The sequence below is a fragment of the Nomascus leucogenys genome, chromosome 6 (assembly GCF_006542625.1).
Source record: "Nomascus leucogenys isolate Asia chromosome 6, Asia_NLE_v1, whole genome shotgun sequence".
In the NCBI taxonomy this organism is placed as follows: domain Eukaryota; kingdom Metazoa; phylum Chordata; class Mammalia; order Primates; family Hylobatidae; genus Nomascus; species Nomascus leucogenys.
The window spans coordinates 103,843,824-103,871,421 of record NC_044386.1 but is presented as its reverse complement, the minus strand read 5'-3'; the positions used below and the strand labels follow the sequence as shown (position 1 = coordinate 103,871,421).

The window sequence follows — 27,598 nt, the reverse complement described above, 5'->3', positions numbered from 1 at the left end:
AAGTTACTTCACTTGGTATTTTCTTCCCCTTTCCACTTTCGTGCTGGCTGTGTTGTTTCTGTATCGTCAGGGCATAGAACATTGACATTCTGATTTGCCATTCTAAACCCTACTTGATTTTAGTCTTGGTTCTACAGTTATATGTTAATATGCATTAGTATATATGTTAATATAAGTGAAATATGTTCAATGCTTACCATCAGCTCTTTTGCTGTTATTTTCTCAATCATCTTTTGGTTGACTACGTTTGTTCCCTGGTGATTTCCTCAAGCGGGGCTTGTGGGAACAATATTCCTTTAGTCTTTGTATGCTAAAACACAATGTTCTCGGCTTAGCAATTTTCCGGAGGTTTCTTCAGGAGTGTAGCTGCCAGCGTTTTCTGAAATCTGCCTCCTCCATTCCATCTCCTCTCCTTGTCTGCTCTGCTCATCTGCCGTGTCTTCAGCCAGTTTCCACCCAGGCCTCCATGACCCTGCAGCTCTTGTTGCACGTGGACTTAGGGGTTTATAACCTCGGGGTGACCTTTGTCTACAGTAGCCGTGATTTTGCCGGCGTCTTGGGACCTGCTGAACAGCTCCACTCCCCGCCCGCTGAGCTGTGGCCCTGTTTATTTCCCTGTATCACTTTGCTCCTCCTCAGCTTCCCAGAGTCTGCATCTGTTGGCTTTTGGCAGCTGTTATCCTTTTGTTTGTTTTTTGAGACCGTAGGTTTTATTTGCCTCCAGTTTCACTAACAAAGGAGTTTGCTTTGTTTATTTCATGTTTACTTTGTTGGTTTTGATGACATCTTAGAGGAAAAAAGGCAAATTACTGTTGTACGCCACCATATGTGACAGGAAGTCCTTTAAAAGTAGGTGGCATTATGGTATAACAACAAAGAGCATGGGATTTGGAGCGAGATACACCCGGCTGCGAATGTGAACTCTGCCACTTACTGACTACCTGACGGTGGACAGATCACATGCCTTCTTGTCATTGTTATCTCTAGAATGGGGCTGACTCTCCTAAGTATTCATACTGTATGAGGAGTAAGTGGGGTAATATCATATACAGGGGCCTAGCATAGTGCTTTGCAAATAGATGTTCAAAAGGGTAACATTATAATGGTTCATTGATTTCCTGGCATAGATGCCATTCAGAATTACTTTAATCTTCTCTGCTTGGATGACATCCATTGTTATCACTCACTCAATGTTACTGGTGGATGCTGTCATTGAGGCCATTATTGGGACACCCTTTGGCACTCTCTCACTTCACCCATAATTCTATTCAAGGCAATTAGTGCCACAGGAGAAGGACTGCTCTGGGAGCCCTGGGGAGAGGACAGTCTCCTTCATATGGTAGGGGTGAGGGGTGGAATAACCCATGAGCAAGGTCTTTGAGGAAAGGCAGGATTTCTTCAGGAAGAAGTGGGAAGGGCCAGAGATGGGTCTGGGTGCTTGATATTCCCCAGTCCAGATTCTGAGATCAGAGATTAGGGTGAGTGGGCATGGATGGGGCTTTGGGTATTTGTCACATGTCTTTTCCTCCCAACTTCCAGCAGGCCTGAGAAACCAGGCAGCAAGATTCCCATCAGAGCAGTTGTGGATGAGGTCCGAGGAGACTGGGATGCCAGATTGGAAAGAGATCTGAATGTCCATGTAGTTAAATCCTTGCTTTTGTCCCTGTGTTTTCAGGTCCTGGAGTGCCAGACAACCACGGCTCCTACCAAGTCGGCCAGCAGCAGCTCTGATGTAGCCTCCATTGGTTGTAGCACCTCCGGAAGTCAAGGTATCATTGAACCCATGGATATGGAAACCCAGGAGGATGGGAGAACGTCTGCTAACCAGAGAACTGGAAGCAAGAAGAATGTGCAGGCAGATGGGAAGACACAAGTGGATGGAAGGACCAGGGGAGATGGAACACAGACAGCCCAGAGGACACGGGCAGATAGGAAGACGCAGGCAGATGCTGGGACACAAGAAAGCGAGAGGCCACAGTCAGACAGGAGTGCACAGAAGGGCATGATGACACAGGGCAGGGCAGAGACACAGCTAGAAACAACACAGGCAGGTGAGAAGATACAGGAAGACAGGAAGGCCCAGGCAGATAAGGGCACACAGGAAGACAGAAGGATGCAGGGAGAGAAGGGGATGCAGTCAGAGGGGTGCGCACCCACAGCCACGGAAGGTCAGTCAGAGCAGGAGGCGGCAACCAGCCTTGGCCCACCATCCAGAACCCCCGAACTCCCACCTACTGTGGGTCCTAGAGCTCCTCCGAATATTGAATGTTTTACACAGACCCCAGAAGGGTCTTGTTTCCCAGAAAAACCTGGTTTCCTGCCCAGATCTGAGGAGGCAGTAGTAACAGCCTCCAGGAACAATGAGCAAACTGTGCTGGGTCCCCTGTCAGGGAACCTCATGCTCCCAGCACAGCCGCCCCATGAGGGGAGTGTGGAGCAGGTGGGAGGAAAGAGATGCCAAGGGCCACAGTCGTCAGGCCCAGTCGAGGCCAAGCAGGAGGACAGCCCGTTTCAGTGCCCCAAGGAGGAGCAGCCAGGGGGAGTGCCGTGTATGGATCACGGTGGCTGTCCTCCAGCTGGCTTGAGCCAGGAGGTACCCACGATGCCTTATCTTCCTGGAACTGGGCTGACTGCTAGCCCAAAGGAGGGGCCAAGTAGCACCCCGACTTCTCAGCATGGGAGCACAGCTGCCTTCCTTCCCTCTGAGGATCAGGCCCTGATGAGTTCTGCCCCAACACTGCACCTGGGGCTGGGGACCCCCACTCAGAGTCACCCACCAGAAACCATGGCCACCAGCAGTGAGGGGGCCTGCGCCCAGGTACCAGATGTGGAGGGGCGGACCCCAGGTCCCCGGAGCTGTGACCCTGGCCTCATAGATTCCCTGAAGAACTACCTGCTTCTGCTGCTGAAGCTGTCCAGCACAGAGACAAGTGGAGCAGGGGGAGAGTCCCAGGTGGGGGCAGCCACCGGATGTCTGGTGCCCTCAGCCACTCTGACACCCACTGTGGAAGTGGCTGGGCTTAGTCCCCGGACATCAAGGCGCATCCTGGAGCGTGTGGAGAACAACCACCTGGTGCAGAGTGCACAGACCCTGCTGCTGAGCCCCTGTACCTCCCGCCGCCTCACCGGCCTCCTGGACCGCGAGGTGCAGGCTGGCCGCCAGGCCCTTGCTGCTGCCCGAGGCTCCTGGGGTCCTGGTCCCAGCTCCCTCACTGTCCCGGCCATTGTGGTAGATGAGGAGGGTCCTGGGCTGGCCTCAGAAGGAGCCAGTGAGGGTGAGGGAGAGGTTTCCCTTGAGGGGCCTGGCCTCCTGGGGGCCACTCAGGAGAGCAGCATGGGTGGTCAACTGGGGGAGGCGGGTGGGCAGGCAGCCCCTGGGCAGGGACCTTCAGCAGAGAGCATAGCCCAGGAGCCCTCTCAAGAGGAGAAGTTCCCAGGGGAGGCTCTGACAGGTCTCCCGGCAGCTACACCTGAGGAACTGGCTCTAGGGGCCCGAAGGAAGAGATTTCTCCCTAAGGTCAGAGCAGCAGGAGACGGGGAGGCCACCACATCTGAAGAAAGGGAGAGCCCCACAGTTTCCCCCCGGGGGCCCAGGAAAAGCCTGGTGCCTGGGTCCCCGGGGACTCCAGGGCGGGAGAGACGCTCCCCTACACAGGGCAGAAAAGCAAACATGCTGGAGGTGCCTCGGGCAGAGGAGGAGCTGGCAGCAGGAGACCTGGGCCCCAGCCCCAAGGCTGGCGGTCTGGACACAGAGGTGGCCCTGGATGAAGGCAAGCAGGAGGCACTGGCCAAGCCCAGGAAAGCCAAAGACCTGCTGAAAGGTGAGCAATGGGGAGGGAGGGGGATGGCTTCACAGGACAGGGCCACGGAAAGCACGCTGCTGCTGCTGCTAACAGCACCACCCCACGACAGATAGCATATCCCTCCTCGGGATTCACAAATTACCTTGGCAAAGGTACCCTTCTCTTACAGCCTTTGGAATCTGAAAGGCCTAGTTCTTGTTTTGGTTCTGCCACTCCACAGAGTGGAGATAACAGTACCACCTTTGCAATGGCATGAGGCTTAAATGGGATGGAATAGATGAAGTACGTAGCACAGGGCCTGGCTTCAGTGGCGTTCTAGCTCTCCATCATCACCATGCAATCCCCCTTTACAGAGGTGTCGCATGATTACAGAGTGGTAGGGACAGGATTCAAATGCAGGCTTCTAGAGTTAGGGACCTAGAATGCAAACTGAAGTTCCTGTCTCGATTGCTGTCTGCGTCCTCAGCTGGGAGCCCCTCCCAGCCTGGGGTCAAGGTGGAGTAGGGGCTTCTTTCTAGCCGAGATGTGTGCTTTGGGGGTCACGGCAGAAGCCTGAGATATAGGCAGGAGGCATCTGGGGGCTGTGAGTGGTAGGTCTGTGTGGAGACTTGAATCCTGTTTTCTCCCAGCCTTTTCCACCAAGGACACCCTGGAAAGCAAGGATATGGCCAGAGGAGAGGTGGTGTTCCCCTCTTGACTGGGCCCTACTCTCAGCCCCACAGGTGATCCGGAAGATTCGGGTGGAGCAGTTTCCTGATGCCTCCGGTAGCCTGAAGCTCTGGTGCCAGTTTTTCAACATTCTTAGTGACTCAGTCTTGACATGGGCCAAGGATCAGCGCCCAGTGGGCGAGGTGGGCAGGAGGTAAGCCAACGACACCACTGCCACCTGACCTGGCTCCCTGATTGCAGTAATACCGTTGGGCACTGTCCTAGTGCTTTGAACCTATCGCCTCATTAATCCTCACAATAACCAGGGGAGGTCCTTTTATTCCCATAGTAGAGATGAGAAAATGAAGGCTCAGCATTCTTTAAGCCACTCGTCCAAAGCCACACAGCTAGTAAGTGTCAGGACTGCAAACCAGACCTGTAGGCTTCAGGACCAGCTCTTGGCCCTGGAATCGCGCTGCTTCCCCAAAGCTCTCAGAGGCGGTGTTCACAGCAGCCTCTGAGAGTGGGGTCCAAGGATGCTTAGGACCACAGTCTGCCCCCATGCCATGGCCCTCACGAGTAGGGTCTCCACTCTGCAGCGCAGGGGATGAGGGGCCGGCGGCCTTGGCCATCGTGCAGGCCTCCCCCGTAGACTGCGGCGTGTATCGGTGCACCATCCACAACGAGCACGGCTCGGCCTCCACCGACTTCTGCCTCAGCCCTGAGGGTGAGTGTGCCCCACAGCCCGGGGTCTCGGCCTGGCCTGGCTCCTGGTGGGTGGGCAGCGGTCATCTTTGAGAGAAGGCACTCTCTTGGCACAGCAGCCTGAAGGCACTGCTTTCTTCTTTGTCTGTATCTAGTGTTGTCAGGATTCATCGCCAGAGAAGAAGGTGAAGGTATGGTTCCCCCCTGGGGAAGGCGGGGTGGTCCTACCCCTGCCATCTGCAGGGAGGAACCTCTTTAAGGGCTTGGAATCTGGTCCCAATCCACATACTGCTCCTCTTTGCCTCTTAGTTTAGGATATGGCTTGGGGAGATGATGGAGGAGGACTGCTGTATCAGAAGATTATGGGGGAAGAAGTGACCAAGGGGGCCACTGCACAGGAGTTAGTTCACCCTTGGGCCCTTTGCCCATGTCAGAGTCTTTGATCCAGGGCAGAACCGGCCACCAGGGCATGTCTTATCCTGCCAACTCCTACCCAGGGTTTCTCACAGTGCTCTGTGGACCCTAGTGTTAGACTCACACAGGGAACCTGTTAGAAATGCAGTTTCCTGGTTCCTGCTGCACTGCAGACATCTTTAATGACCTAGGAGGGACCTAGGAACATTGCATTTTCAGCAGGCTCCCTGGTGATCATGAAATACCCTCAAAGTTTGATACACATTTGAAGGGCTCAAATAGGAATGGGTATGTACTGCTCCTACAAGAGACAGGCTAAGGCTTGGGACTGTGAAGGCAGCCAGTGACAAAAAGATGTTTAGAGCGCTGTATTTGCTAAAAAATGCATTAATTCCTTCATTCACTCACTCTTTCAATCACTTATTCATCCAACTAGTGACTTTGTTTTGAGATGGAGTCTCACTCTGTCGCCCAGGCTGGAGTGCAGTGGTGTGATGTGGGCTCACTGCAACCTCCGCTCCCTGGGTTCAAGCAATTCTCATGCCTCAGCCTCCCCAGTAGCTGGGATTACAGGCATGCACCACCATGCCCAGCTCGTTTTTGTATTTTTAGTAGAGATGGGTTTCACCATGTTGGCAGGTCTGGTCTCGAACTCCTGACTTCAAGGGATCCACCTGCCTTGGCCTCCCAAAGTGCCAATTAGTGACTTTTGTTTAGTAATCAAATAAAATTTAATCAATATCAAATAAAACCTCAACCTCAAAACTAAGTAATAATTATTTAATATCATCAAATATCCAGTCAGATTTCCCCAACTGTCTCATATGCGTTGGTTTATTTGAATCAGGAACCACTCATTGCTTTTGGCTGATGCAGCTCCCAAGTGTCTCTTAATATTTAACAGTTCCTTCTACTTTATTTGTTTTCTTCCTTTGCCATATGTTTGTTAAAGTCACTGGTATAGAATTTCTAACATTCTGAATTTTGTTGATTGTGTTCCCATTTAACATGCTCCCCCATGCACGTGCTTCTTCCAAATTGGTAATCAGATTTAGAGGTTTGGTCAGATTCAGGTGTGATTTTTTTTGGGTGGCGGGGGGCAAGAATAACTCACATGTGCTGTGTATACCTTTTGCATCCTATCTGGAGGCACATAATGTCAGATTGTTTCACTTTTAGTAATGTTAAGATTGGTCATTGGGTTCATTCAGGTGCATCTGTGTGATCCATCCCCTTTTAAAGTTAAAAACAATCTGATACAAACCTTATTGTTATCTAGGGGTTTTGGCAGTCACTGATTATTGCCTAAATCTATTATTTCATTAGCAGTTGCAACACGGAGATAGTTTAATTTGATCTTTTCTTCTTCATTTCATTAGCTGATTTTTTTCTGTATAAAAGGGTTGATTATTTGGTTATCCCAATACATAAGTTCCAACAGGAAATGAAGGATAAATACTTGCTCTTTTGCCTTTAGTTACTAGAATTTAGAATAATGCGTTGATGCCGTACCATTTTCCATAGGTGACCAGTGAGGTTTATTTTTTGAGGGAGGAGATTGGATTTTTTTTTTTTGGTTACCACTGTGAATACATGGATTTTTAACATATTTGATATGTTCAATATGTTGCAGTAATTATTTTTGTTGCCAAGATTGTTTCCTTTTTGGCCCAAGGGAGCCCCTTCAGGTTGGTCCCTGTGTCCTTCTGCCAAGTCTCTAATAGCTTTTGCTAGCTCTCTTGCTTTCTGGACTCACACGGTATTTCAGGTCCTTGCTGTACACTTTCTGCCTAGACCTGGAATCAACCATTTCTTTAGAAAGCTCTGGTTTCCCTTCAATGGGAAATTATATTTAGCGGTCACAATTTGAGCACTAGGGGTGCTCATTGCTGCTGGATTGGTCCTGCAAACTTTTTGGTTCAGTCAAACGTGCTGGTTGAAATGGAGTCATGTATTCATCTGATCAAAAAAACGAATTCCAAAACAAAGTAATTCTGGTATTCTGTATTGATTGCTGTTGCCACAGAAAACCCCTGCCTTCCACAAACACATCCTGAGCACTGTGTTTGGACAGTGCTCAGGACGCGTTTGTGGAAGGCAGGGGTTATGTGATGGATATTACACCGGTACCACTAGATGGCAGGGGTTGAATCAAATAGAGTTTCTGCCCCAAGGAGCTCATAGTCTGGTAGGGACTCAATGTGCCCAAAGAGCAGGCGTGGACGGAAAGTGAGCCCAGCAGGTCGGCAGGGTGGGAGGCGCTTCTGGCCTTTTCCTTCCCTGCGAGCCCCACATTGGTCAGACAGGAGCTCCTGGTCTCCCACATTTCTCCTGTTCCCCTTCAGTTGGAGAAGAGATTGAGATGACCCCTATGGTGTTTGCTAAGGGTCTGGCTGACTCTGGCTGCTGGGGGGACAAGCTCTTTGGGCGACTGGTAAGCGAGGAGCTCCGAGGGGGTGGATATGGGTGTGGCCTTCGGAAGGCCTCCCAGGCCAAGGTCATCTACGGGCTGGAACCCATCTTCGAGTCGGGCCGCACGTGCATCATCAAGGTGTCCAGCCTGCTTGTGTTTGGGCCCAGCAGTGAGACTTCTCTTGTGGGCAGAAACTACGACGTCACCATCCAGGTACTATGTCCCATCTTCACACCCCATCCCTTTACTCTCTCACCCCCTCCCCTTTCCCAGCCCAGGTCCTGTTAGGATGCCCAATACTGAGGCAGAAGGCATCTCAATCTCAACCTTATGAGGCTCCTAGGAGGACCTTGTGGAAAGCCTGAGATGCAGCCCAGAATTCAGACACTTGGCCTCAGAGAACTTGAGAGCTTCACAATGACTTGGGCCATAGTTTTCAAACTCTGTGTTTGCAGCAGAAACCTTCCCCCTGCGCCATATATAATCTCTCATGGAAGCCTTGTTTATATGTGAGATAAAAGGGGGGTGCTGTGGGTGGGGTGGGCAGTCTTCCTGGCTCTCCACAGAGTGGTCTCTGGGACACTGTCACATACCATAAGGACTCCCCCAAATCGTTCAGAAATCACTTTGAAACCCTCAGTTTGAAAAGAAGTCCAAAGCCGCTTGTTATACAAAAGAGGAAAATGAGATGCAGAGTGGGGAGCAGGGAGGAGTAAGCTCTTCCTCCCCCAGGGCTGGAACCCTCCTCTCAGTCCCCTAACAGAATAGGTGGCCCACTCACTTAGGGGTAGACAGAGGGGAGGACTAAGGAATTTCTTGGCTGACCACATTTGGTTCCCTCATCCACAGGGGTGCAAGATCCAGAACATGAGTCGGGAGTACTGCAAAATCTTCGCAGCAGAAGCCCGGGCCGCGCCTGGCTTTGGGGAGGTGCCTGAGTAAGTACGCAGCGAGGAGGATGTGCAGTGTGCAGCACTGTTGCCTTGGGCTTCTGCAAAGACAGTGATTTCACAGCCTCCTAGGGGCATCCTGGGTTATGCCCTTATGCAAATAGGCTCACAGCCCCGTGCTCAGCTCAGTGGCCTCACAAAATCTAGAAACAGAGACCTCATTTACTCTCCACTTGAGAAAAGCCTCTGCTCTGGACTTGAGTCCCACCCACCCCGGTTCCTCATTCTTTAGCACAGATGTTGCTGATTGCAGAGTTTGGGCACAGCAGTTTCTGGGACTCTATGAAGGTGATGGGGTGGGTTAAGCTAGGCAGACTGGTCAGGACCCTTCTGTGGTAGGCAGGCAGGGTCATTGTGGATTTTTGTAGGAGTCAGCTATAAATGGCAATTTGCATTTTGAGACTTGAACTCTGACCTTTGCGTAACTGGGGTCCCACTGGCAGAGAGCCACAATCTGGTTGAATCCTCTCTAAAGGTTCTCCTTCTGTTTGACACATACATGCCTCAGTCCCTCACCCAAGCCACACAGTGTGCCTATGCCCATAGCAGGGTTTGGTTCTAATCCCATTGACCAAGAAAATGGACAGGACTCTGAAGCCTAAAATATCCATTTCCTTTGCTGAACTCAGGGTGGAGCTGCTTTCCTTTGCTGTCCTTTGGGCTCAGAGCTGAGAATTCCATTCTTGGAAGGGCCCTTCTTTTAGGTCCAAGAATACAGAATTGGGTGAGAGGGAGGAGCTCTCTGGGCCATACTTCCTGCTTACTGCAGGGTGAAACTATGTTTAGGATCATCCCACTGTATCTGATCTACCGGCCTGCAAACAATATCCCATATGCTACCCTGGAGGAAGACCTGGGCAAGCCCCTGGAGTCTTACTGTTCTCGGGAATGGGGCTGTGCTGGGGCTCCGACAGCATCTAGCAGCTCTGAGGCCATGCAGAAATGCCAGACCTTCCAGCACTGGCTCTATCAGTGGACAAATGGCAGCTTCCTTGTCACAGATTTGGCAGGTATGAGGGTGTGAGGGTGCATGGGTACGCATGTGCATGGATGTGAAAGCATGCAGAGGAGGCAAAGCCATAGTGCTTGACTGATCGTTTACAAAGCACCTTTGTCTTTATTCTTTTTTGCTTTTCACAATAATCTTGTAAAGTAGATTGGACAGGGACCATTTTGCACGCAACCCTAATACATACCTCATGTAGCCCAGTCTATCACTGCAGTTGCATTTAAAGGAGCACAGTCCAGGCTCAATTAAAATTAAAAAGGAATTTATTTCAAAGACCATTACATGGGGTCTAATTCAAAACCCACAACCACCCTTTTCAAAACCTCCCTTCTTCCCTTCCCTGCAGCTTTGCTCTAGACTTTCTCACTCTCCAAGCTTCCCAAACTCTCCCTTCCATTTTAGCACAGTAGCTTTACTGTCTCTCCTCCTCCTCTATCTTTGTTAGCTTTTCGTTATGTAAAGCAACTTAGTCTAGCTTCTTTTTAGTTTTATTCCTATGCCCCCCATTACCCAGAACTCCCCAACAAAGGAAGTCCAGCAGGCATGAACCCTCCTTCCTTCCTCAACCAGCTCTCTGCAGGCCTACTGTCTTTAAGCACAACTGGACAGGGGAGAGGAACAGAGAAAATGCTCAGGGGACGGAGAGGTTGCTGGGAATATCACACATTATTAAATCTTGTCTCTGCGGTAAATAAGTGAGAAAACTAGAGACCAGAGATATAAAACTGACTCAAATGTGTGTTTCGCTGGGGTTAAATTGTACAATAATTATTATATATATAACTCCATATACTGGGGGGAGAGGGGGCTAGGTAACATTAAGCCATTATCCGTCAACCTATTTGTTAACTTATAAATTCATGCTTCCATCCTTTTTCCATCCAACCATTACTAAATATTGAAAAAATAAAAAGTTGAATTAGGAATAGCCATTGTCCTCAAGAAGCTGTGATGAGTAGACCAGTTTCTACTATAAGACGATAATGTGGTATAGCAGAAAGGCTTTAAAGTCGGCTGGGCATGGTGGCTCACACCTGTAATCCCAGCACTTTGGAGGCTGAGGCGGGTGGATCACTTGAGGCCAGGAGTTCGAGACCAGCCTGGCCAACACAGCAAAACCCCATCTCTACTAAAAATACAAAAATTAGCCAGACGTGGTGGTGCATGTCTGTAATTCCAGCTATTTGGGAGGGCGAGGCTTGAGACTTGCTTGAACCTGGGAGGCAGAGGTTGCTGTGAGCCAAGATTGCACCACTGCACTCCAGCCTGGGCAACAGAGCGAGACTCCATCTCAAAAAAATAAGAAAGAAAAATATAAATTTGATTTAAGTCGAAGCCCCATTCTCTTCTAGCTGAGTCTGTTTTACAAAGAAGCAAACTGCAGCTCACCCTGGTTAGGTCATTCAATCTCTCTGAGCTTCAGTTTCCTTTCCCCTTCTAGGAATAATGTCTTTCCTACCTAGCACTCAGATTTTTCATGAGGATTAAATGAGACCATATTTGTGAAAACCTTCTGCAAACTAAAATTCTGTGCAAATGAGAGAGATCATTATTATTACACAAAATGGATGCTATGAATGCCAAAAGAGAAATGACAAATAAATCAATATTTATCACATGACTCCTATGTTTCAGACGCTAAGTTAGAGTCCTACACATATTATGATCTTCTCAATACCCTGTAAGATGGTCATTACTATCCTCACCTTTACACTTGAAGATTAGAGATATGAAGTGACTTGTCGAGTTCCCACAGCTCAGAGTGGTAGAGCTGAAATGTAAATCCAGGTCTGTCTGACTCCAAAGGCCACATTTGTTATTGTCTGTCATATGACGGTACTCAGCCCTGTTAGTGAAAGGCAAGTTCCTAGCAAAATGCTCTGGACAGATTGAAAATGGGGGAAAGAGCATCCTAAACCTAATGCGTGAATACTGAGATACCTGGGTGGCCTGAGCACAGTGAAAACGTTTTTTCTCTATCATCATTTTGCCTGGCTCTGCCCTTCCAAGGCTTTCTTAACCTGGAAGACCATCTTGGCTTCTTGCTTGCTTGCTGCCTTTGTAAATAGTGCAGAAGCCAGTCTTCTGTAGTGTTGCATTTCTGCTGGTCTACCCCTGATTTATCCTCTCATTCCCATCCCTTTCTTTTGTCTGGACAGACTACTGATCTGTTCAGAGGAAGAAGGTTTTAGCTCAAAGCTAGAGGCCGGTCCAGGTTGTGACCTGGTCTGGTCCAGTAGAGGCAGGATTGCATAGCTGGAAAAGTTTTGGCTCTAGGAATCCAAAAAAACTGAACCCTTATTTTAAGTCAAATGGCCATTGCACATGGCCAGAGCTCAATTATTGAATGAGTGCATATGACTTTGCTCAAGTCATTTAACTCTGAGCTTATCCTCCTCACTTGTAAAAATATGAATATTATTCCTAGTAATAATCCAGAGACCTGCACGCTGTGAGACAGGCTGGTGGTGATGACCCGTGAGAAGATGCTTGAAGACACACCTGCACTGACACCCAGGAAGTTGATGCCAGCCTGGGCTGGTTCTAAGCCCCCATGTCTCCAGCAGGAAGAGACGTGGTTCTAAGCCCCCCAGTATATCTTCCTGCTGGAGACATGGGGGCTTAGAACCAGCCCAGGCTGGCATCAACTCCCAACTTTCTCTCTTTTCAGGGGTTGACTGGAAGATGACTGATGTGCAGATTGCTACCAAACTTCGAGGGTGAGTGGTTCTTGGGGACAGAATGCCCTCTGGGGGTCTTCTCAGGGTGTAAAATGTCCTAAGCCCTTCTGGTTCTCCATCCCTGAGGTGCTGGGCCTGGGGCCAAGTGGTCCCAGACACACCCATGGCCATGTGGTAACATCCTAAGGGCTACTGGTCCCCACCCCTTATCTCTGGCCTGCTGTGGCAGCTGTTACTGATGCCACACGTGGGGTCCCCTGCAATCCAGGGCTCTCACATACTCCTCCCCTCTTGCTTGAGGATGGTTGCCGTGGTGCCGATGAGTAAGGGCCCTGTGATTAGAGTGTGGACCTCGAGTCTGCTCCAATTTATGTTAAGAAGCTAAGCCATTCTTATGCCAGTTGAAGTCCCATGTGTCAGGGTGTAATGAGAGCACAGTTTTAAAACTGAGGCCTTGGACCAGGCATGGTGGCTCATGCCTATAACCCTAGCACTTTGGGAGGCTGAGGAGGGAGGATTTCTTGAGCCCAGGAGTTTGAGACCAGCCTGGGCCAAGTAGAGAGACTCTGTCTCTATTTGTTTAAAAAAGAAAAATTGAGGTTTTGGCTGCTGCCACCTGAGGTAGCACCCAAGGGAGATTCCCCATCACCCTCAGATAAGGCATGATGTACCCTGAGCACGACATCCTGATGATGGCCACCCCAGAGTCAGCCCCCCAAGGAACTGTGTCTCTGGTTGGGACCCCCACTCAGCTCTTCCTGTCTGGCTGCAGATACCAGGGCCTCAAGGAAAGCTGCTTCCCTGCCCTGCTGGACCGGTTCGCCTCCTCCCACCAGTGCAACGCCTACTGTGAGCTGCTGGGGCTAATACCCCTCAAGGGCCCTGAGGCGGCCCACCCCCAAGCCAAAGCCAAAGGCTCTAAGAGTCCATCTGCTGGCAGGAAAGGCTCCCAACTGAGTCCTCAGCCCCAGAAGAAAGGCCTCCCTAGTCCTCAGGGCACCCGGAAAAGTGCTCCAAGTTCCAAGGCCACCCCTCAGGCCTCAGAGCCAGTCGCCGCTCAGTTGTTGGGACAGCCTCCCACCCAAGAGGAGGGCTCCAAGGCCCAGGGCATGCGGTAGCCTCAACAGGAGGCTGGGGGCCTCCACCCAGCAGCAGACCAACCAGGAAGCAGCTTGAACCAGATGGAGACTTTCCAAATATGGAACTAACTGGAGAAGGTGCACGAAGGAGACACCACTTGGGGACCTCTCTGAGCAGGCTCTCCTGAATCAGCTTGTCATCAGATGGCTTTGGTGCATGGCACATAGCCCACTGGCCTCTTCTGGTGCCACTGTCACCCAGGGCTCCCAGGCCTCAAGCAGGCCCCACCTCCGAGTGCCTGGCAGCCTAGGCCCTCCTTGAAGTTTACACTTTGTCACTGCTGGAGGCTCCCCTGAGTCCTCTGCATGAGTTCTGCACCCCAAGCTCTTGCCCCAGCCCAGTCCAGCAGCAGATGTTATAATCTGAGTGAGGACATGCAGGCCAGCATTTCCCCGCCTGCATTTGCCTGGCCCTGATCTCGCCTGTCCTCAGGGATCCAGACTTCCTCTGCTGGTCTGGCCTGGTGACTCTCAGGGTATCTTCTCCTTCCAGCTGCTTTGGCTCACTGATCTCAGCTCATCCTGCAACTAACCGTCCTTGAGCCCAGATGAGGCTCAGGGCCCTTCCAGAGCCTGTCATGTCCTTGTGCAGTGGCCTTTGATGTGTGTTCATGCTCTTCCCCCTTCACTCACTCACCTGCTTCCCATGCTCCCTTGTACCCCCTCGCCACATCCCTGTCTTGGGGCCCAGCTGCAGCCTGCTGCCTGCCCTTCATGGCTCTGCGCATGGCCCTTTGCTTGAGGGCTCCCCACTCCCTGCCCACCAATACCCAGGTGACGAACAGACCCTCTGGCCTCTCACCCCACTTCAGTGCTCCCTTCCCCAACTTCTCTCGGGCTCTTTGCTCACGAGGTGAGAGCTGGCATGAGGGTTGTGTCAACAGCTGTAGCCAGAGAGAGGTGTTGACTCTGAGAGACCTTGCACTCCATACTGAAAGGAGGTGGGGTCACAGTGAATTTAACATCCCCTCTCAACCAGGAGTGGAGGGCTAGGTCCCTTCCCCATGGGGAGTACACTTGGGTGTTCTAGGAGGGATGCAGTCTATCCATGCACTTGGGTGGAGGGGAGTCTCTGTGCCTGGGAATTAGGACCCCTGCCCCTTTTGATCAGTTGTTGGGACAGCCTCCCGCCCAAGAGGAGGGCTCCAAGGCCCAGGGCATGCGGTAGCCTCAACGGGAGGCTTTAGCTTTTGATCCTGGGGCCCCAGCTCTGGGTCCTCATGTGTGGGCCCCCAAGGACCCAGCAGCCTGGGTCCTTCCAGAGCATCCCTCCTGGAGGCCTGGGATGGGGTAGGTCTGCAGCTAGCCTGCTCCCCTTGGAATGCAATAAAGGCAGCATTGTGTGCCCTGCTTGCCCTCATCTGGTGTGGTTGGAGGTCTGTGGAGTCAGGGTCCCCCTCTCCCAGGCAGCTTCTCTGAGGGCATTCTGTAGTCCCAGGCCCACTGGAAAAATGAATCTATATTTTGGTTCCTGGACCGAAGTTCAGTTGCAGCCTTCTGTGGCCACAGAAAGACAGCCTGTGCTTCTTGCACAACTGAGCTGCTGGTGTGTGCCCCTTAGCAGGGTGTCTGGGGACTTATACCTTTGGAGTTGCTCTTCATTCAGAAGAGGAACACAAAGGAAGCCACCCAGGAAGGAAGCACAGAGCTGGGGGCTCTGGAAACGCCCTGTGTCTCTGGCTACAGCAAGACCAGCCCAGGAGCCCACCAGCACCTGCCTCTCAGCTACTTGCTGACCATTTCCTGCTTCTCAAGCTGCAGAGAAGCTTTTCATTCCCACCCCCACCCAGAACCTCCCCTTGCCTAACATTTCCCCTCTATGGTAACATCTCTGACTTCTCTACCTCCTCTGTGCTCAGGCGACTCCACATCTTCTGCCCCAGTGTGTCCCCACCTCTCCCAGCCTGTATATCCAGATTACTTTGGTGAACTGAGAGCTGGAGTACTGTTCATTCATTTATTCATTCACCCACTCATTCAGCAGACATATACTGAGCGCTACTTTATGCCAGACCCTGGGCTGGCAGCTGTTTGGAGGCAAAGATGTATGAGGCCATCTCAGGAGAGACTACCTGTTAGGATTCTTGAGTTTTGACCAACAGAAATGAACTTGGACCAACTTAAGCAAGGAAAAAGGTTCATGGGAAGGATGCTGGGATAGCTCACAGAACCAAAAGAATAGCTGAACAATTAATTGGCCTTGGGAAGGGTGGGAGCTGGGGCAACTACAAGGCTTGCCTCCCAGGAGCTGCTGTGGTTGGCACATCAACACCAACTTGCCATTGGGTCTAGTGGGTCCCCTTCCACTCGATTCAAATTCCAAGTGAAAGAATCTGGCCTGGAGCTCAGGGCTTCATAGAGTGGGAGGGAGGCAGTTTTCCAAAGGATGCGGACTCTTGCCGCATGGAATGGTGGAGTACGGAAGGGTAGAAAGGGTTTGGTAGGCAAACCCTGAAGATGCTTCTAACACACATGCTGTTCTTCCCATCTCATGTATGATGACTCTCCCACAGACAACCAAAACCACATTTCTCTCTGCTTAGGGAATTCAAGAGCATATCTAACTTCGAATTCCAGGGATAATGACACGGCTTGTATTCTCCAAAGTCCAATGTCACTAGGGATAATCTCCCTCTTTCAGTTTTATCACAATTCCATTTTGAAATTCTACAACCTGTAGATTAACTGGTAAAATTAACCATATTCAACCAAAATTATATAACCCAGCAAGAAAGGAAGAATGGGTAAAGTCTACAGTCCATTTCTAGAACTGGTCATGAGAACTCATGTTTATGATGATGGACTTTGGATCTGGTGGAGTGACCCAAACCTTCAATTCTGAAGCTCCTTAGTGGTCCTACCTGTGTGACAGGCATTTACTATTGGACTGGCAGTCCCAGGACAAACTCCAGGAATCCCCCCATGTCCATCTCTACTCCTGCCCTCTTTTACGTAGCAGCAATCATATTTTCCCTTGATAGGGTTCATCATTCTAGATACTCCCGTGACCTCTTTATAATAAACCTGAAGTGGCCTGGTGGCTGCCTCAGCTTCCAATTCAGTTGAATTGCTACTACGTCTTTGAGGATGTGCTCCTTGCTGGGGGACTAAACTCTCCACACCAGCCCAGTCCCAAACCTCAAGTATGAGAAAAGCATTGAGATCTAGCAATAGCAGGGCCATGTCCACACTGCGTCCTATCCCTGAGGAGAAACAGCGCCAGGTATGGTTGCCGGCTCCAAGCACATGCTGCCTCCTGCAGGCCTGACCCAGCCTCTCGGGGTGTTGTTTCTGGTGCCACAGTTGAATTTTCAACAAACCATTTCACCACACTCTCAAGCCAGCTGCTGCTGGTTTGTGGGTTCCTGACAACATGAGTGAATGCCTACCCATCAACCCATTACTCTTCTTTTAGCTGTAAAGTGAATTCTCCAGTTGGGTGCAGTATGTGAGGAGGTCACATGATGTTTATGGCATTTGATAATTCCATGGATATTGATGGCAGGAGAGGCGTGATGGGTTAGAAAAGCAAATCCAAATCCAGAACAAGGGCCCAAAAGAGCCAAGACAAGTTAGTGCCCCTCTCAGAGCCACAGGTGTAGATGGGGAAGCACTGTGGACAGTGAGTGAGCTACCCACACACGACCCGCTGGTGTCTTCAGACCCTTAGCCTGGAGCGACAGTGTCCCGTTGATAATAGAGTGCACTGGCCATGCCAGACTTTACAGCTAGGTGGTCAGATAAGACCACTTCACAAGGGGCAGCATGGCCACCGAGTGTGCCAGGGCCAAGTGTTTAGGTTCCCCCAGAGCCCAGTGGTGAGCCAGAGGGGCATTTTGCACAAGGATAATGGTTACTTTTCTGCCGGAGCATCGCTTGGCTCCAAATCCTGGGTTCCCCTATCATATTTTCTTGTCAGTACTTACTGCAAGCTATATATGTCTCCTTGGTATGCCACCAATGGAAAGACACCTCACGCACCATTGACCTGCCGGGTCAGGTGGCCTGAGGGCAGTGTCAGCTGCATGAAAGACTTTCCCAGCTGGAATGCCTTTGCCTGCTCTAGGCCCACCCCAAAGCTGGCAGCCTTCTAGGTCAGTTGGTAAATGGGTTAGAACAAGATGCCCCAAAGTGGCATAAATTGCGTGGAATTAGGCCTTGGTGGCGAGGGATTCAACATACAGTCATTTGTCCTACATTATGAAGGAAACATTCTGACCTCAAACAGATCCCTCAACCCTAGAACTTTATAGAAGGGGCAGACCTTGGCATTTTCACATGATTTATCTCCCACTCTGATTCACATATGTTTGACCAAGGCACTGGGCAGCTGCCGATTTCCCGTCCCTTCTGTAGTCCCAGATGAATGGATACAGATCTCTTTGGGGAAGGCTGCAAGGAAGGTTCACAACATGCATCTAAGTGTTAAAATAAGTTTTTCCTTCAAAAAGACATTTGACTTCCTCTCCATTTAAGGTCTGGAAATCAAGTGGGAGATCTTGACTTTACCTTGGCACTTGAGACAGACCTATTGGCCCAGAAGTCTTTAGTTAAGGTCATTACTAGGCCATATTTTAGGGGAGTCTGGCCTTTGTCATTTCTGGGACCCACAGCTTGAGGTCTGGTTTCCATGCCCTGTCCATTACGATGAGCGCCCTCTTTTGTTCCTTCTATCTATCTCTGCTGCCGAGATCAGGGAGCCCACGTTCACAGCAGCTCTTTCAAGCAGCCTCCCAGGCCTAGAGAGGAAAATCAGCAGAGCCTTGTGAATTTATTTCTCATGGCAAGAAGGGAGCTCATCTTCTGGGTCCTGCCAGAGGGCAGTGAGGGGGTTGATGGGCTGGGTGCATGCTAGGGACCCAATCAAGCATTTTTATCTTTTGAAATCTTTGAATTCCTGCCTTTCTTGGATGTTTGGTCTTTTGATATAATTTAGCATGGGCCGACATTTGGTCCAGATTTGTATTATCCAAGCCCCCCTAAAATAGTAAGAACTGTATCTCGCGATTTGAGCTTTTACATAGAATGTAGAATCTCTGGTGAGTGAACATATCAATAAAGACAACCTGAACCAAAATTATGTCTTGGTCATACAGCCTTTAAAAGGTCCACCACAGCCTGGGCAACATAGCAAGACTCCGTCTCTACAAAATTAAAAAAAAAACATTAACCAGGCGTGGGGGTTCATGCCTGTGGTCCCAGCTATTTAGGGGGCTGAGGTGGGAGGACTGTTTGGGCCAGGAGATCGAGGCTGCAGTGAGCTGAGATCACGCCACTGCACTCCAGCCTGGGCAACACAGCGAGACCCTGTCTCAAAAAACAAAAAAAGTCCACCAAGGTACCCTATATTTTTTGACAATATATTTGCCAGTTCACGCAGTTTCTTCAGAATATCACTCTTCTCTTTCCTGATCTGATTAAGACTCTCATCCCCTGGGTTATGCTAAGTGTGGGTTCTGGTTACTGTTATAACATGTGGTGTGGGGCAGGAGGGAAACTGTTTGCTTTCTTTTATTATTATGATTATACTTTAAGTTCTGGGATAGATGTGCACAACGTGCAGGTTTGTTACATAGGTATACATGTGCCATGGTGGTTTGCTGCACCCATCAACCCGTCATCTACATTAGATATTTCTCCTAATGCTCTCCCTCCCCCAGCCCCCAACCCCCTGACAGGCCCCGGTGTGTGATGTTCCCCTCCCTGTGTCCATGTGTTCTCATTGCTCAACTCTCTCTTATGAGTGAGAACATGCGGTGTTTGGTTTTCTGTCCTTGTGATATTTTGCTGAGAATTATGGGGAAAGTGTTTGCTTTCTTCTGCAAGAGAGAGGTACACCTTTCCTGGTAGTGGAGGTCAGAAGGCAATATTTCGGGAGGGTTGTCCTTTTTATGTCCTTTGAATACTCCCAGATATCATTAATCCAGCTGACAGGATGCCACCTTTTTTTTTTTGAAACCAAATGAGGTTATGAATTCAATTGGTGGTGAATCTAGCAATTTTGCAGAATCAGACTCTGGGTTTTTTTTTTTTTTTTTTTTGTGAGTCTTAACAGCTTTATTGAAGTTTAATTTAAATACCATAAAAGATATTTGTGCATCCTTTACAATGTAAGATATATATATATATATATTTTTATTATAATTTAGGTTTTAGGGTACATGTGCACAATGTGCAGGTTTGTTACATATGTATCCATGTGCCATGTTGATTTCCTGTACCCATTAACTTGTCATTTAGCATTAGGTATATCTCCTAATGCTGTCCCTCCCCCCTCCCCCCACCCCACAACAGTCCCCAGAGTGTGATGTTCCCCTTCCTGTGTCCATGAGTTCTCATTGTTCAGTTCCCACCTATGAGTGAGAACATGCGGCGTTTGGTTTTTTGTCCTTGCAATAGTTTACTGAGAATGATGTTTTCCAGTTTCATCCATGTCCCTACAAAGGACACGAACTCATCATTTTTTATGGCTGCATAGTATTCCATGGTGTATATGTGCCACATTTTCTACTTTAAAGTTCATATGGAACCAAAAAAGAGCCCACATCGCCAAGTCAATCCTAAGCCAAAAGAACAAAGCTGGAGGCATCACGCTACCTGACTTCAAACTATACTACAAGGCTACAGTAACCAAAACAGCATGGTACTGGTACCACAACAGAGACATAGATCAATGGAACAGAACAGAGCCCTCAGAAATGATGCCGCATATCTACAACTATCTGATCGTTGACAAACCTGACAAAAACAAGAAATGGGGAAAGGATTCCCTATTTAATAAATGGTGCTGGGAAAACTGGCTAGCCATATGTAGAAAGCTGAAACTGGATCCCTTCCTTACACCTTATACAAAAATTAATTCAAGGTGGATTAAAGACTTAAATGTTAGATCTAAAACCATTAAAATCCTACAAGAAAACCTAGGCAATACCATTGAGCACATAGGCGTGGGCAAGGACTTCATGTCTAAAACACCAAAAGCAATGGCAACAAAAGCCAAAATTGACAAATGGGATCTAATTAAACTAAAGAGCTTCTGCACAGCAAAAGAAACTACCATCAGAGTGAACAGGCAACCTACCGAATGGGAGAAAATTTTTGCAACCTACTCATCTGACAAAGGGCTAATATCCAGAATCTACAATGAACTCAAACAAATTTACAAGAAAAAACAAACAACCCCATCAAAAAGTGGGCAAAGGACATGAACAGACACTTCTCAAAAGAAGACATTTATGTAGCCAAAAAACACATGAAGAAATGCTCATCATCACTGACCATCAGAGAAATGCAAATCAAAACCACAGTGAGATACCATCTCACACCAGTTAGAATGGCCATCATTAAAAAAATCAGGAAACAACAGGTGCTGGAGAGGATGTGGAGAAATAGGAACACTTTTACACTGTTGGTGGGACTGTAAACTAGTTCAACCATTGTGGAAGTCACTGTGGCGATTCCTCAGGGATCTAGAACTAGAAATACCATTTGACCCAGCCATCCCATTACTGGGTATATACCCAAAGGACTATAAATCATGCTGCTATAAAGACACATGCACACGTATGTTTATTGCGGCACTATTCACAATAGCAAAGAATTGGAACCAACCCAAATGTCCAACAACGATAGACTGGGTTTGTTTTTAAACAAACTCAATGGCTCCAAGCCATAAGGGAATTTCTACACAGTAATAGAAAGGTCCTGAATTTCATTCCATGCCTTGAGGTGGGAGGATTTTAATGATCATCCTCTAGCTTCATTTTTTGCTTGTGTGACAGGGTGTCACCCAGGCTGGAGTGCAGTGGCGCACTCTTGGGCTCACTGCAACCTCTGCCTCTGGGTTCAAGTGATTGTCATGGCTCAGCCTCTGAGTAGCTGAGACTACAGGCATCCACCACCACTCCCGCTAAATTTTTTTTTTTGTATTTTTAGTAGAGATAGGGCTTCGCCATGTTGGCCAGGCTGGTCTCAAACTCCTGGCCCCAAATGATCAGCTTGCCTCAGCCTCCCAAATCCTGGGATTACAGGCATGAGCCACTGTTCCCAGCCCATCGTCTAGCTTTAAAAAGTATCCAATGATGTACAAAGGCTGCTACTTTCCCATCCCTGAATAGGAACAGGAGTTTCAATGCTCTTCACCCTATCTTACCTCCATAACCAATTCCAAAACCCCTCTTATTTCCTGGGAAAAGGAGAGAGTCCATGTCCTTTAACATCTTCCCTGTGAATGTCACCATCAGTTACGGTTCTCTGACTGCCAGCAATAAACTGGCTCTAACTTAAGTAAGAACAAAAGGATGCCAGGGTAACCCACTGGTCTGAAAGAAGAATTGAATGACAAGCCTAGGGTACAATGGTAACCAGGGCAGCTCTGAGGACTTTGGCCTGAGGAACTTGCTGACCATCACCCTAAGTGCACCCTTCTCATGACTCAATCCCAACTGCCTTTTGTTACTGTGTGTCTCTACTCAAGAAAGAGAATCTGATTGGCCTGGCTTGAGTCACATGTATCCTTGAGGCCTGGGGCAGCAGGGGTACTGTGGGAAAGAGGGGTGATTTTTGCCCACCCCCCACCAACCAAAAAACCGAAAAAACAAAAAACCAGAGGGGGGTGGTAATGTTACCGGAAAAATGGTTAGTACAGAATACGAAGTAAGAGAGTCCTAGCTCATTCCGACCCCAGAGAGTAGCCACTGGAAATGTGAAAGATGACTCTCAGCACAAGGGTTATCACCATGGAGAGGCCTTCAGGCTGGGGCCCAAGAGGCCTTGATGAGTGGCACTAAATTGGTAAATTTACCCCAGGGCAGGGTCTGGGTTTTAGTTTTGTAACTTGATACTTCCCATACCCCTGAGTTGATCACTTAGGGAGGCTATCTCATTCTGGTTAAATTTACGGTAAAATGGAACTTACACATGAAAAATTCACTTGCTAATTTTCTGGTTTTTTTTTTATTGTACTTTTAAGTTTTAGGGTACATGTGCACAACGTGCAGGTTTGTTACATATGTATACCTGTGCCATGTTGGTGTGCTGCACCCATTAACTCGTCATTTAACATTAGATCTCCTAATGCTATCCCTCGCTCCTCCCCCCTCACCTTGCTAATTTTCAATGAAAGGATCACTTGAGCCCAGGAGTTTGAGACCCTGTCTCTATTTTAAAAATTAAATTTGGCGGGGCATGCTGGCTCACGCCTGTAATCCCAGCACTTTGAGAGGCCGAGGTGGGTGGGTCACCTGAGGTCAGCAGTTTGAGAGCAGCCTGGCCAACATGGCAAAACCCCGTCTCTACTAAAAATACAAAAATTAGCCGGCCGTACTGGCATTCACCTGTAGTCCCAGCTACTCGGGAGGCTGAGGCAGGAGAATCGCTTGAACCTGGGAGGCAGAGGTTGCAGTGAGCCAAGATTGTGCCACTGCACTCCAGCCTGGGCAATGGAGAGAAACTCTGTCTCAAAAAAAAAAAAAAAAAAAATTTTTTTTCAATGAGAAATTTAATCATACAATAGACTGGACACTGCATTTACCTGATAGTCAATTCTCCTCTTCTTCTGAAGGGAATGGTTCAAGAAAATGCAAATTCTCAGATTTGGTGAGCTTAGGACAAGTCAGACAAGCCTCAGTTCAAATCCTGCTTTGCTGGCTGTGTGAACTTGAGCTTGTTGCTTAACCTCTCTGAACTAAGATACGTCTTCTTTTTTTTACAATCCTTTTTTTCTAATATTTATAGACTGCCTGTTATATTTGCTGTGTTCACGAGAGTGAACAAAACAGACATAGACTCCTCCCTTACGGAGCTTACAGTCTAGTGGGGGAGACAAACATTTAAAAACACAGCAAAAATTTATAATGGCAAATATGTAAGTATGAAGTCTTGTGAAGCAGAAGAATAGGACATAATGCCAGCCGGGGACAGGACCTAATTTAGATGGGCTTAGGAGCCTCTCTGAGGCTTGACAATTTTTTTTTTTTTTTTTTTTTTTTTTTGAGATGGAGTTTCGCTCTTACTGCCCAGGCTGGAGTGCGGTGGTGCGATCTCAGCTCACTACGACCTCCACCTCCCGGATTCCAGTGATTCTCCTGCTTCAACCTCTCAAGTAGCTGGGATTACAGGCGTGTGCCACCATGCCTGGCTAATTTTGTATTTTTAGTAGAGATGTGGTCTCACCATTGAGGCCAGGCTGGTCTCGAACTCCTGACCTCAAGCGATCCACCCGCCTCGGCCTCCCAAAGTGCTGGGATTACAGGCATGAGCCACTGTGCCTGGCCTTCACATTTGAGCTGAGATGGGAGGAAGGATGTTGGTGAGGGGAAGTGGAAGGAGAAGAGCATACCAGGCCGAGGAAACAACTGGTGCAAGAGCTCCCAGCCTGGTTACCGAGAGGCAAGGGGTGGAAGCTCGTACCTGGGAAACGAGGTGTCGCAAGCCGAGGCTCAGAGGCAGGGCCAGGTCATGGAAGAACATTTGCAAAAATCCTAAGAGCAGTGTGTATCAGCCAGTATCAGCTACAACTGGAAATCACAGAGCCCTGAATGACAGTGATCTTAAATAAGACAAAGTTATTTCTCCCTCAGGATGAAATCTGTAGGCAGTAGGAGATCTGTACCTGGTCCACCCAGGGCTGGCACGGCAGCTCCGGGATGTCATCAAAACAGACTCCTCCAGCTCTCTGCTCTGCCCTGCCAGCTGACACAGGAGGAATAATTAATCCCCAGTGGAACATTATGAGGAGAAGAACTGAGAATAGTAATATAAAGCTAAATGTTTGTTTTATAGAGAGTCAATAGATAATGTCTAAAGTTGAAAATAAAGGCTGGGTAGTATGGCTCATGCCTGCAATCCTAACACTTTGGGAGGTTGAGACAGGAGGATCACTTGAGCCCAGGAGTTTGAGGCCAGCCTGGACAACAGAGTGAAACCCCGTCTTTGCAAAAAATAAATTAGCCAGCTCTGGTGGTGTGTGACTGTAGTTCCAGCTACTTGGGAGGCTGAGGCAGGAGGATCACTTGGGCCCAGGAGATTCAGGCTGCAATGAGCCATAATCACGCCACTGCACTCCAGCCTGAGCAACAGTAAATGAATAGATGATTGATTGATAGATAAAAGATAAATAAGTAAATTAATAAAAATAGTACCTATATTGATATTTTAAAATCTATCATCTATGTATCTATCATCTATTTTATGTACAGAAGTTGCTACCAGAGGCCAGGCGTGGTGGCTCACGCCTGTGATCCCAGCACTTTGGGAGGCCGAGGCAGGAGGATCACAAGGTCAGGAGTTCGAGACCAGCTTGGCCAGCATGGGGAAATAATGTCCCTACCAAAAATACAAAAAATTAGCCAGGTATGGTGGCGCGTGCCTGTAGTCCCAGCTACTCTGGAGGCTGAGGCAGGAGAATTGCTTGAACCCAGCAGGCGGAGGTTGCAGTCAGCCAAGATCGCACCACTGCACTCCAGCCTGGGTGACAGAGTGACACTTCGTCTCAAAAAAAAGAAGAAAAAAAGAAGTTGCTACCAGAAGTGAAAAAACAAGAATGACTTGTTTGTAATTGGGTGGGATTTGAGGGGCAATGGCGTTGGGGTCTGGCTTCCCGGGCTCTGGTCTCCCCAAGCCTGTCTAGTGGTGAGCTTCCGTTCAGCTTCCTTTGCTGGTCCATTATTTGGACCTTTCTTGAAATGGAAAGGCCAGCAGAGCGACTCCGACCACCTCCTTCTGCTTCAGGAGCTGCCTTAGTGGACTGGGTCCCTCTCAACCGAGGCAAATCCGAGCTGCGTTGTTAAGTTTCAGTGGCGGATACAGGATGTCTGGAATTCAGTGGGATGGCAGTGTCTGTCTTGAAGAGGCTCTTGGTGTTTGGGCTGGAGCTATCTCTGGACAGGAGGCGCCCCCTACTGACACCCAGAGGCCCTGGAAACTCACTTCCCATGAGGCACTGTCTGATCTCAGAACTGACGGGGTTCAGAAATGGCCCTTTCTCATTATTTCCAAAGGGCCTCAGGGGACACACCACACACGAGGGTGAAGGACCCTCAACCTGGAATTTGAGACACATTCCTCATGGTAGAGTTTCAACAGGACATGACCACATGGATTTCTGGGCTGAGTTAGTGTCCAGTCAACCGCTGTGGCCACTGGACTTTTTTTTTTACGAGATTGAGTCTCGCTTTGTCACCCAGGCTGGAGTGCAGTGGCACAATCTCGGCTCACTGCAACCTCCGCTTCCAGGGTTCAAGCGATTCTCCCGCCTCAGCCTCCCGAGTAGCTGGGATTACAGGCATGTGCCACAACACCTGGCTAATTATTGTATGTTTAGTAGAGACAGGGTTTCGCCATGTCGGCCAGGCTGGTCTTGAACTCCTAACCTCAAGTGATCCTCCCACCTCAGCCTCCCAAAGTGCTAGGATGACAGGCGTGAGCCACCGTGCTTGGCCCGGCCACTGGCTTTTGAGTGGTTGGAGTAGTGCACCCAGGCTCAGCATGGGACACTTTCCCGTGGAGTCCAGCCAGCTGACAGTTCTGACCAAATTAAATACTCTGGTTTCACACTAAACTGCCTTGATTCCACCAAACCCCTGAGAAAGATTCTCATCGGAACAAAGCTGTGGACAAAGCCAGGGTCCTCCCTAAGACTCACCCACTTCAAGGCAGGCAGAATGCCCATGGGGGAGAAGCCCTGCCTGGTCATGGGCCCATGCTTGCAGTGGTCCACAGGAGCCTGCACCCTGCTTCCAGCCAACAGAAGCAATCTATTCCTACCTGTAGTGGATGCTGCTGGTGCCCTGCCCAGATGCCCTTTACCGTGGGGAACCCATCCCCCAGGCGCTGTTAGTTGGTAGCAACTCACAGCTGCCCCTTCTCTGAAGCATGCTGAGGTAGCTCAGAGAATAAGAATCAACTGCTCCAGAAACATACATTTTGAAGCATTGTCCTGAGCCAAATGGAAGCCACCTCATCCGGGAGGCAATCCCCACTTCCACTCTTAATCCTTGCCCCCATCCTTGGCCCATGACTAGCACTGCTACAAAAGGCTGTCCTTGCTTCACCTCAAAGTGGAAGGAACTCCATGGGAGAGTTTGGGCTCTAGAGTGTGTCTGTGGGATCAGACTAAGGCCAAGCCCCAGCTGAGACCACACTGCTGCTTCTTCCCCTGGCCCTATTCTGCCTCCCTTATCCCCTTCTCCCAAGAACACTCCCCCAATAAATCACTTGAACAGACTCCCCATCTCAGGCTAAGGAATCTGCATAAGATCCATCAGGCATCCTGCTGTGCTGGTGCTCGCTGACAGAGAAATTTCACTGGGACTCTTCTTTTCTTTGCTTTCTTTCTCTTCTTTCTTTCTTTCTTTGTTTCTTTCTTTCTTTTCTTTCTTCTTTCTCTCTCTCTTTCTTTCTTTCTTTCTTTCCTTTCCTTCTCTTTCTTTCTTTCTTTCTTTTTCTTTCTCTCTCTCTCTTTCTTTCTTTCTTTCTTTCTCTCTCTCTCTCTTTCTTTCTTTCTCTTTCTCTCTCTCTCTCTTTCTTTCTTTTTTTTTTTTCAGGATCTTGCTGTATTGCCCAGGCTGGAGTGCAGTGGTGTTATCATGGCTTACTGCAGCCTCAAACACCTGGGCTCAAGCAATTCTCTCACCTCAGCCTCCCAAGTAGCCAGGACCACAGGCATGTGTTACCATGCTGGTGGCTCATCTTTTCTTTTCCGTCTTTTTTTTTTTTTTTGGAAATAGAGCCTTGCTCTGTCGCCCAGGCTGCAGTACAGTGGTGTGATCTTGGGTCACTATAACCTCTGCCTCCTGGGCTCAAGCAATTCTCCTGCCTCAGCCTCCCGAGCAGCTG

At 49.0% G+C, this 27,598-nt stretch overlaps 1 protein-coding gene across 1 annotated transcript in view; it reads left to right on the top strand.

The window, feature by feature from the left end:
• Nucleotides 1–18,839, top strand: part of ALPK3 (alpha kinase 3) — a 60,872-nt gene extending 42,033 nt beyond the window's left edge. The window contains exons 5-13 of the mRNA XM_030814948.1: nt 1,676–3,821; nt 4,518–4,665; nt 5,051–5,178; nt 5,312–5,347; nt 7,916–8,196; nt 8,833–8,921; nt 9,720–9,943; nt 12,614–12,662; nt 13,396–18,839. Coding sequence (XP_030670808.1) covers nt 1,676–3,821; nt 4,518–4,665; nt 5,051–5,178; nt 5,312–5,347; nt 7,916–8,196; nt 8,833–8,921; nt 9,720–9,943; nt 12,614–12,662; nt 13,396–13,741 — 3,447 coding nt within the window. The 3' untranslated portion in view covers nt 13,742–18,839. The remainder of the gene's footprint in view (nt 1–1,675; nt 3,822–4,517; nt 4,666–5,050; nt 5,179–5,311; nt 5,348–7,915; nt 8,197–8,832; nt 8,922–9,719; nt 9,944–12,613; nt 12,663–13,395) is intronic.
• The last annotated feature ends 8,759 nt before the right edge of the window (nt 18,840–27,598 follow it).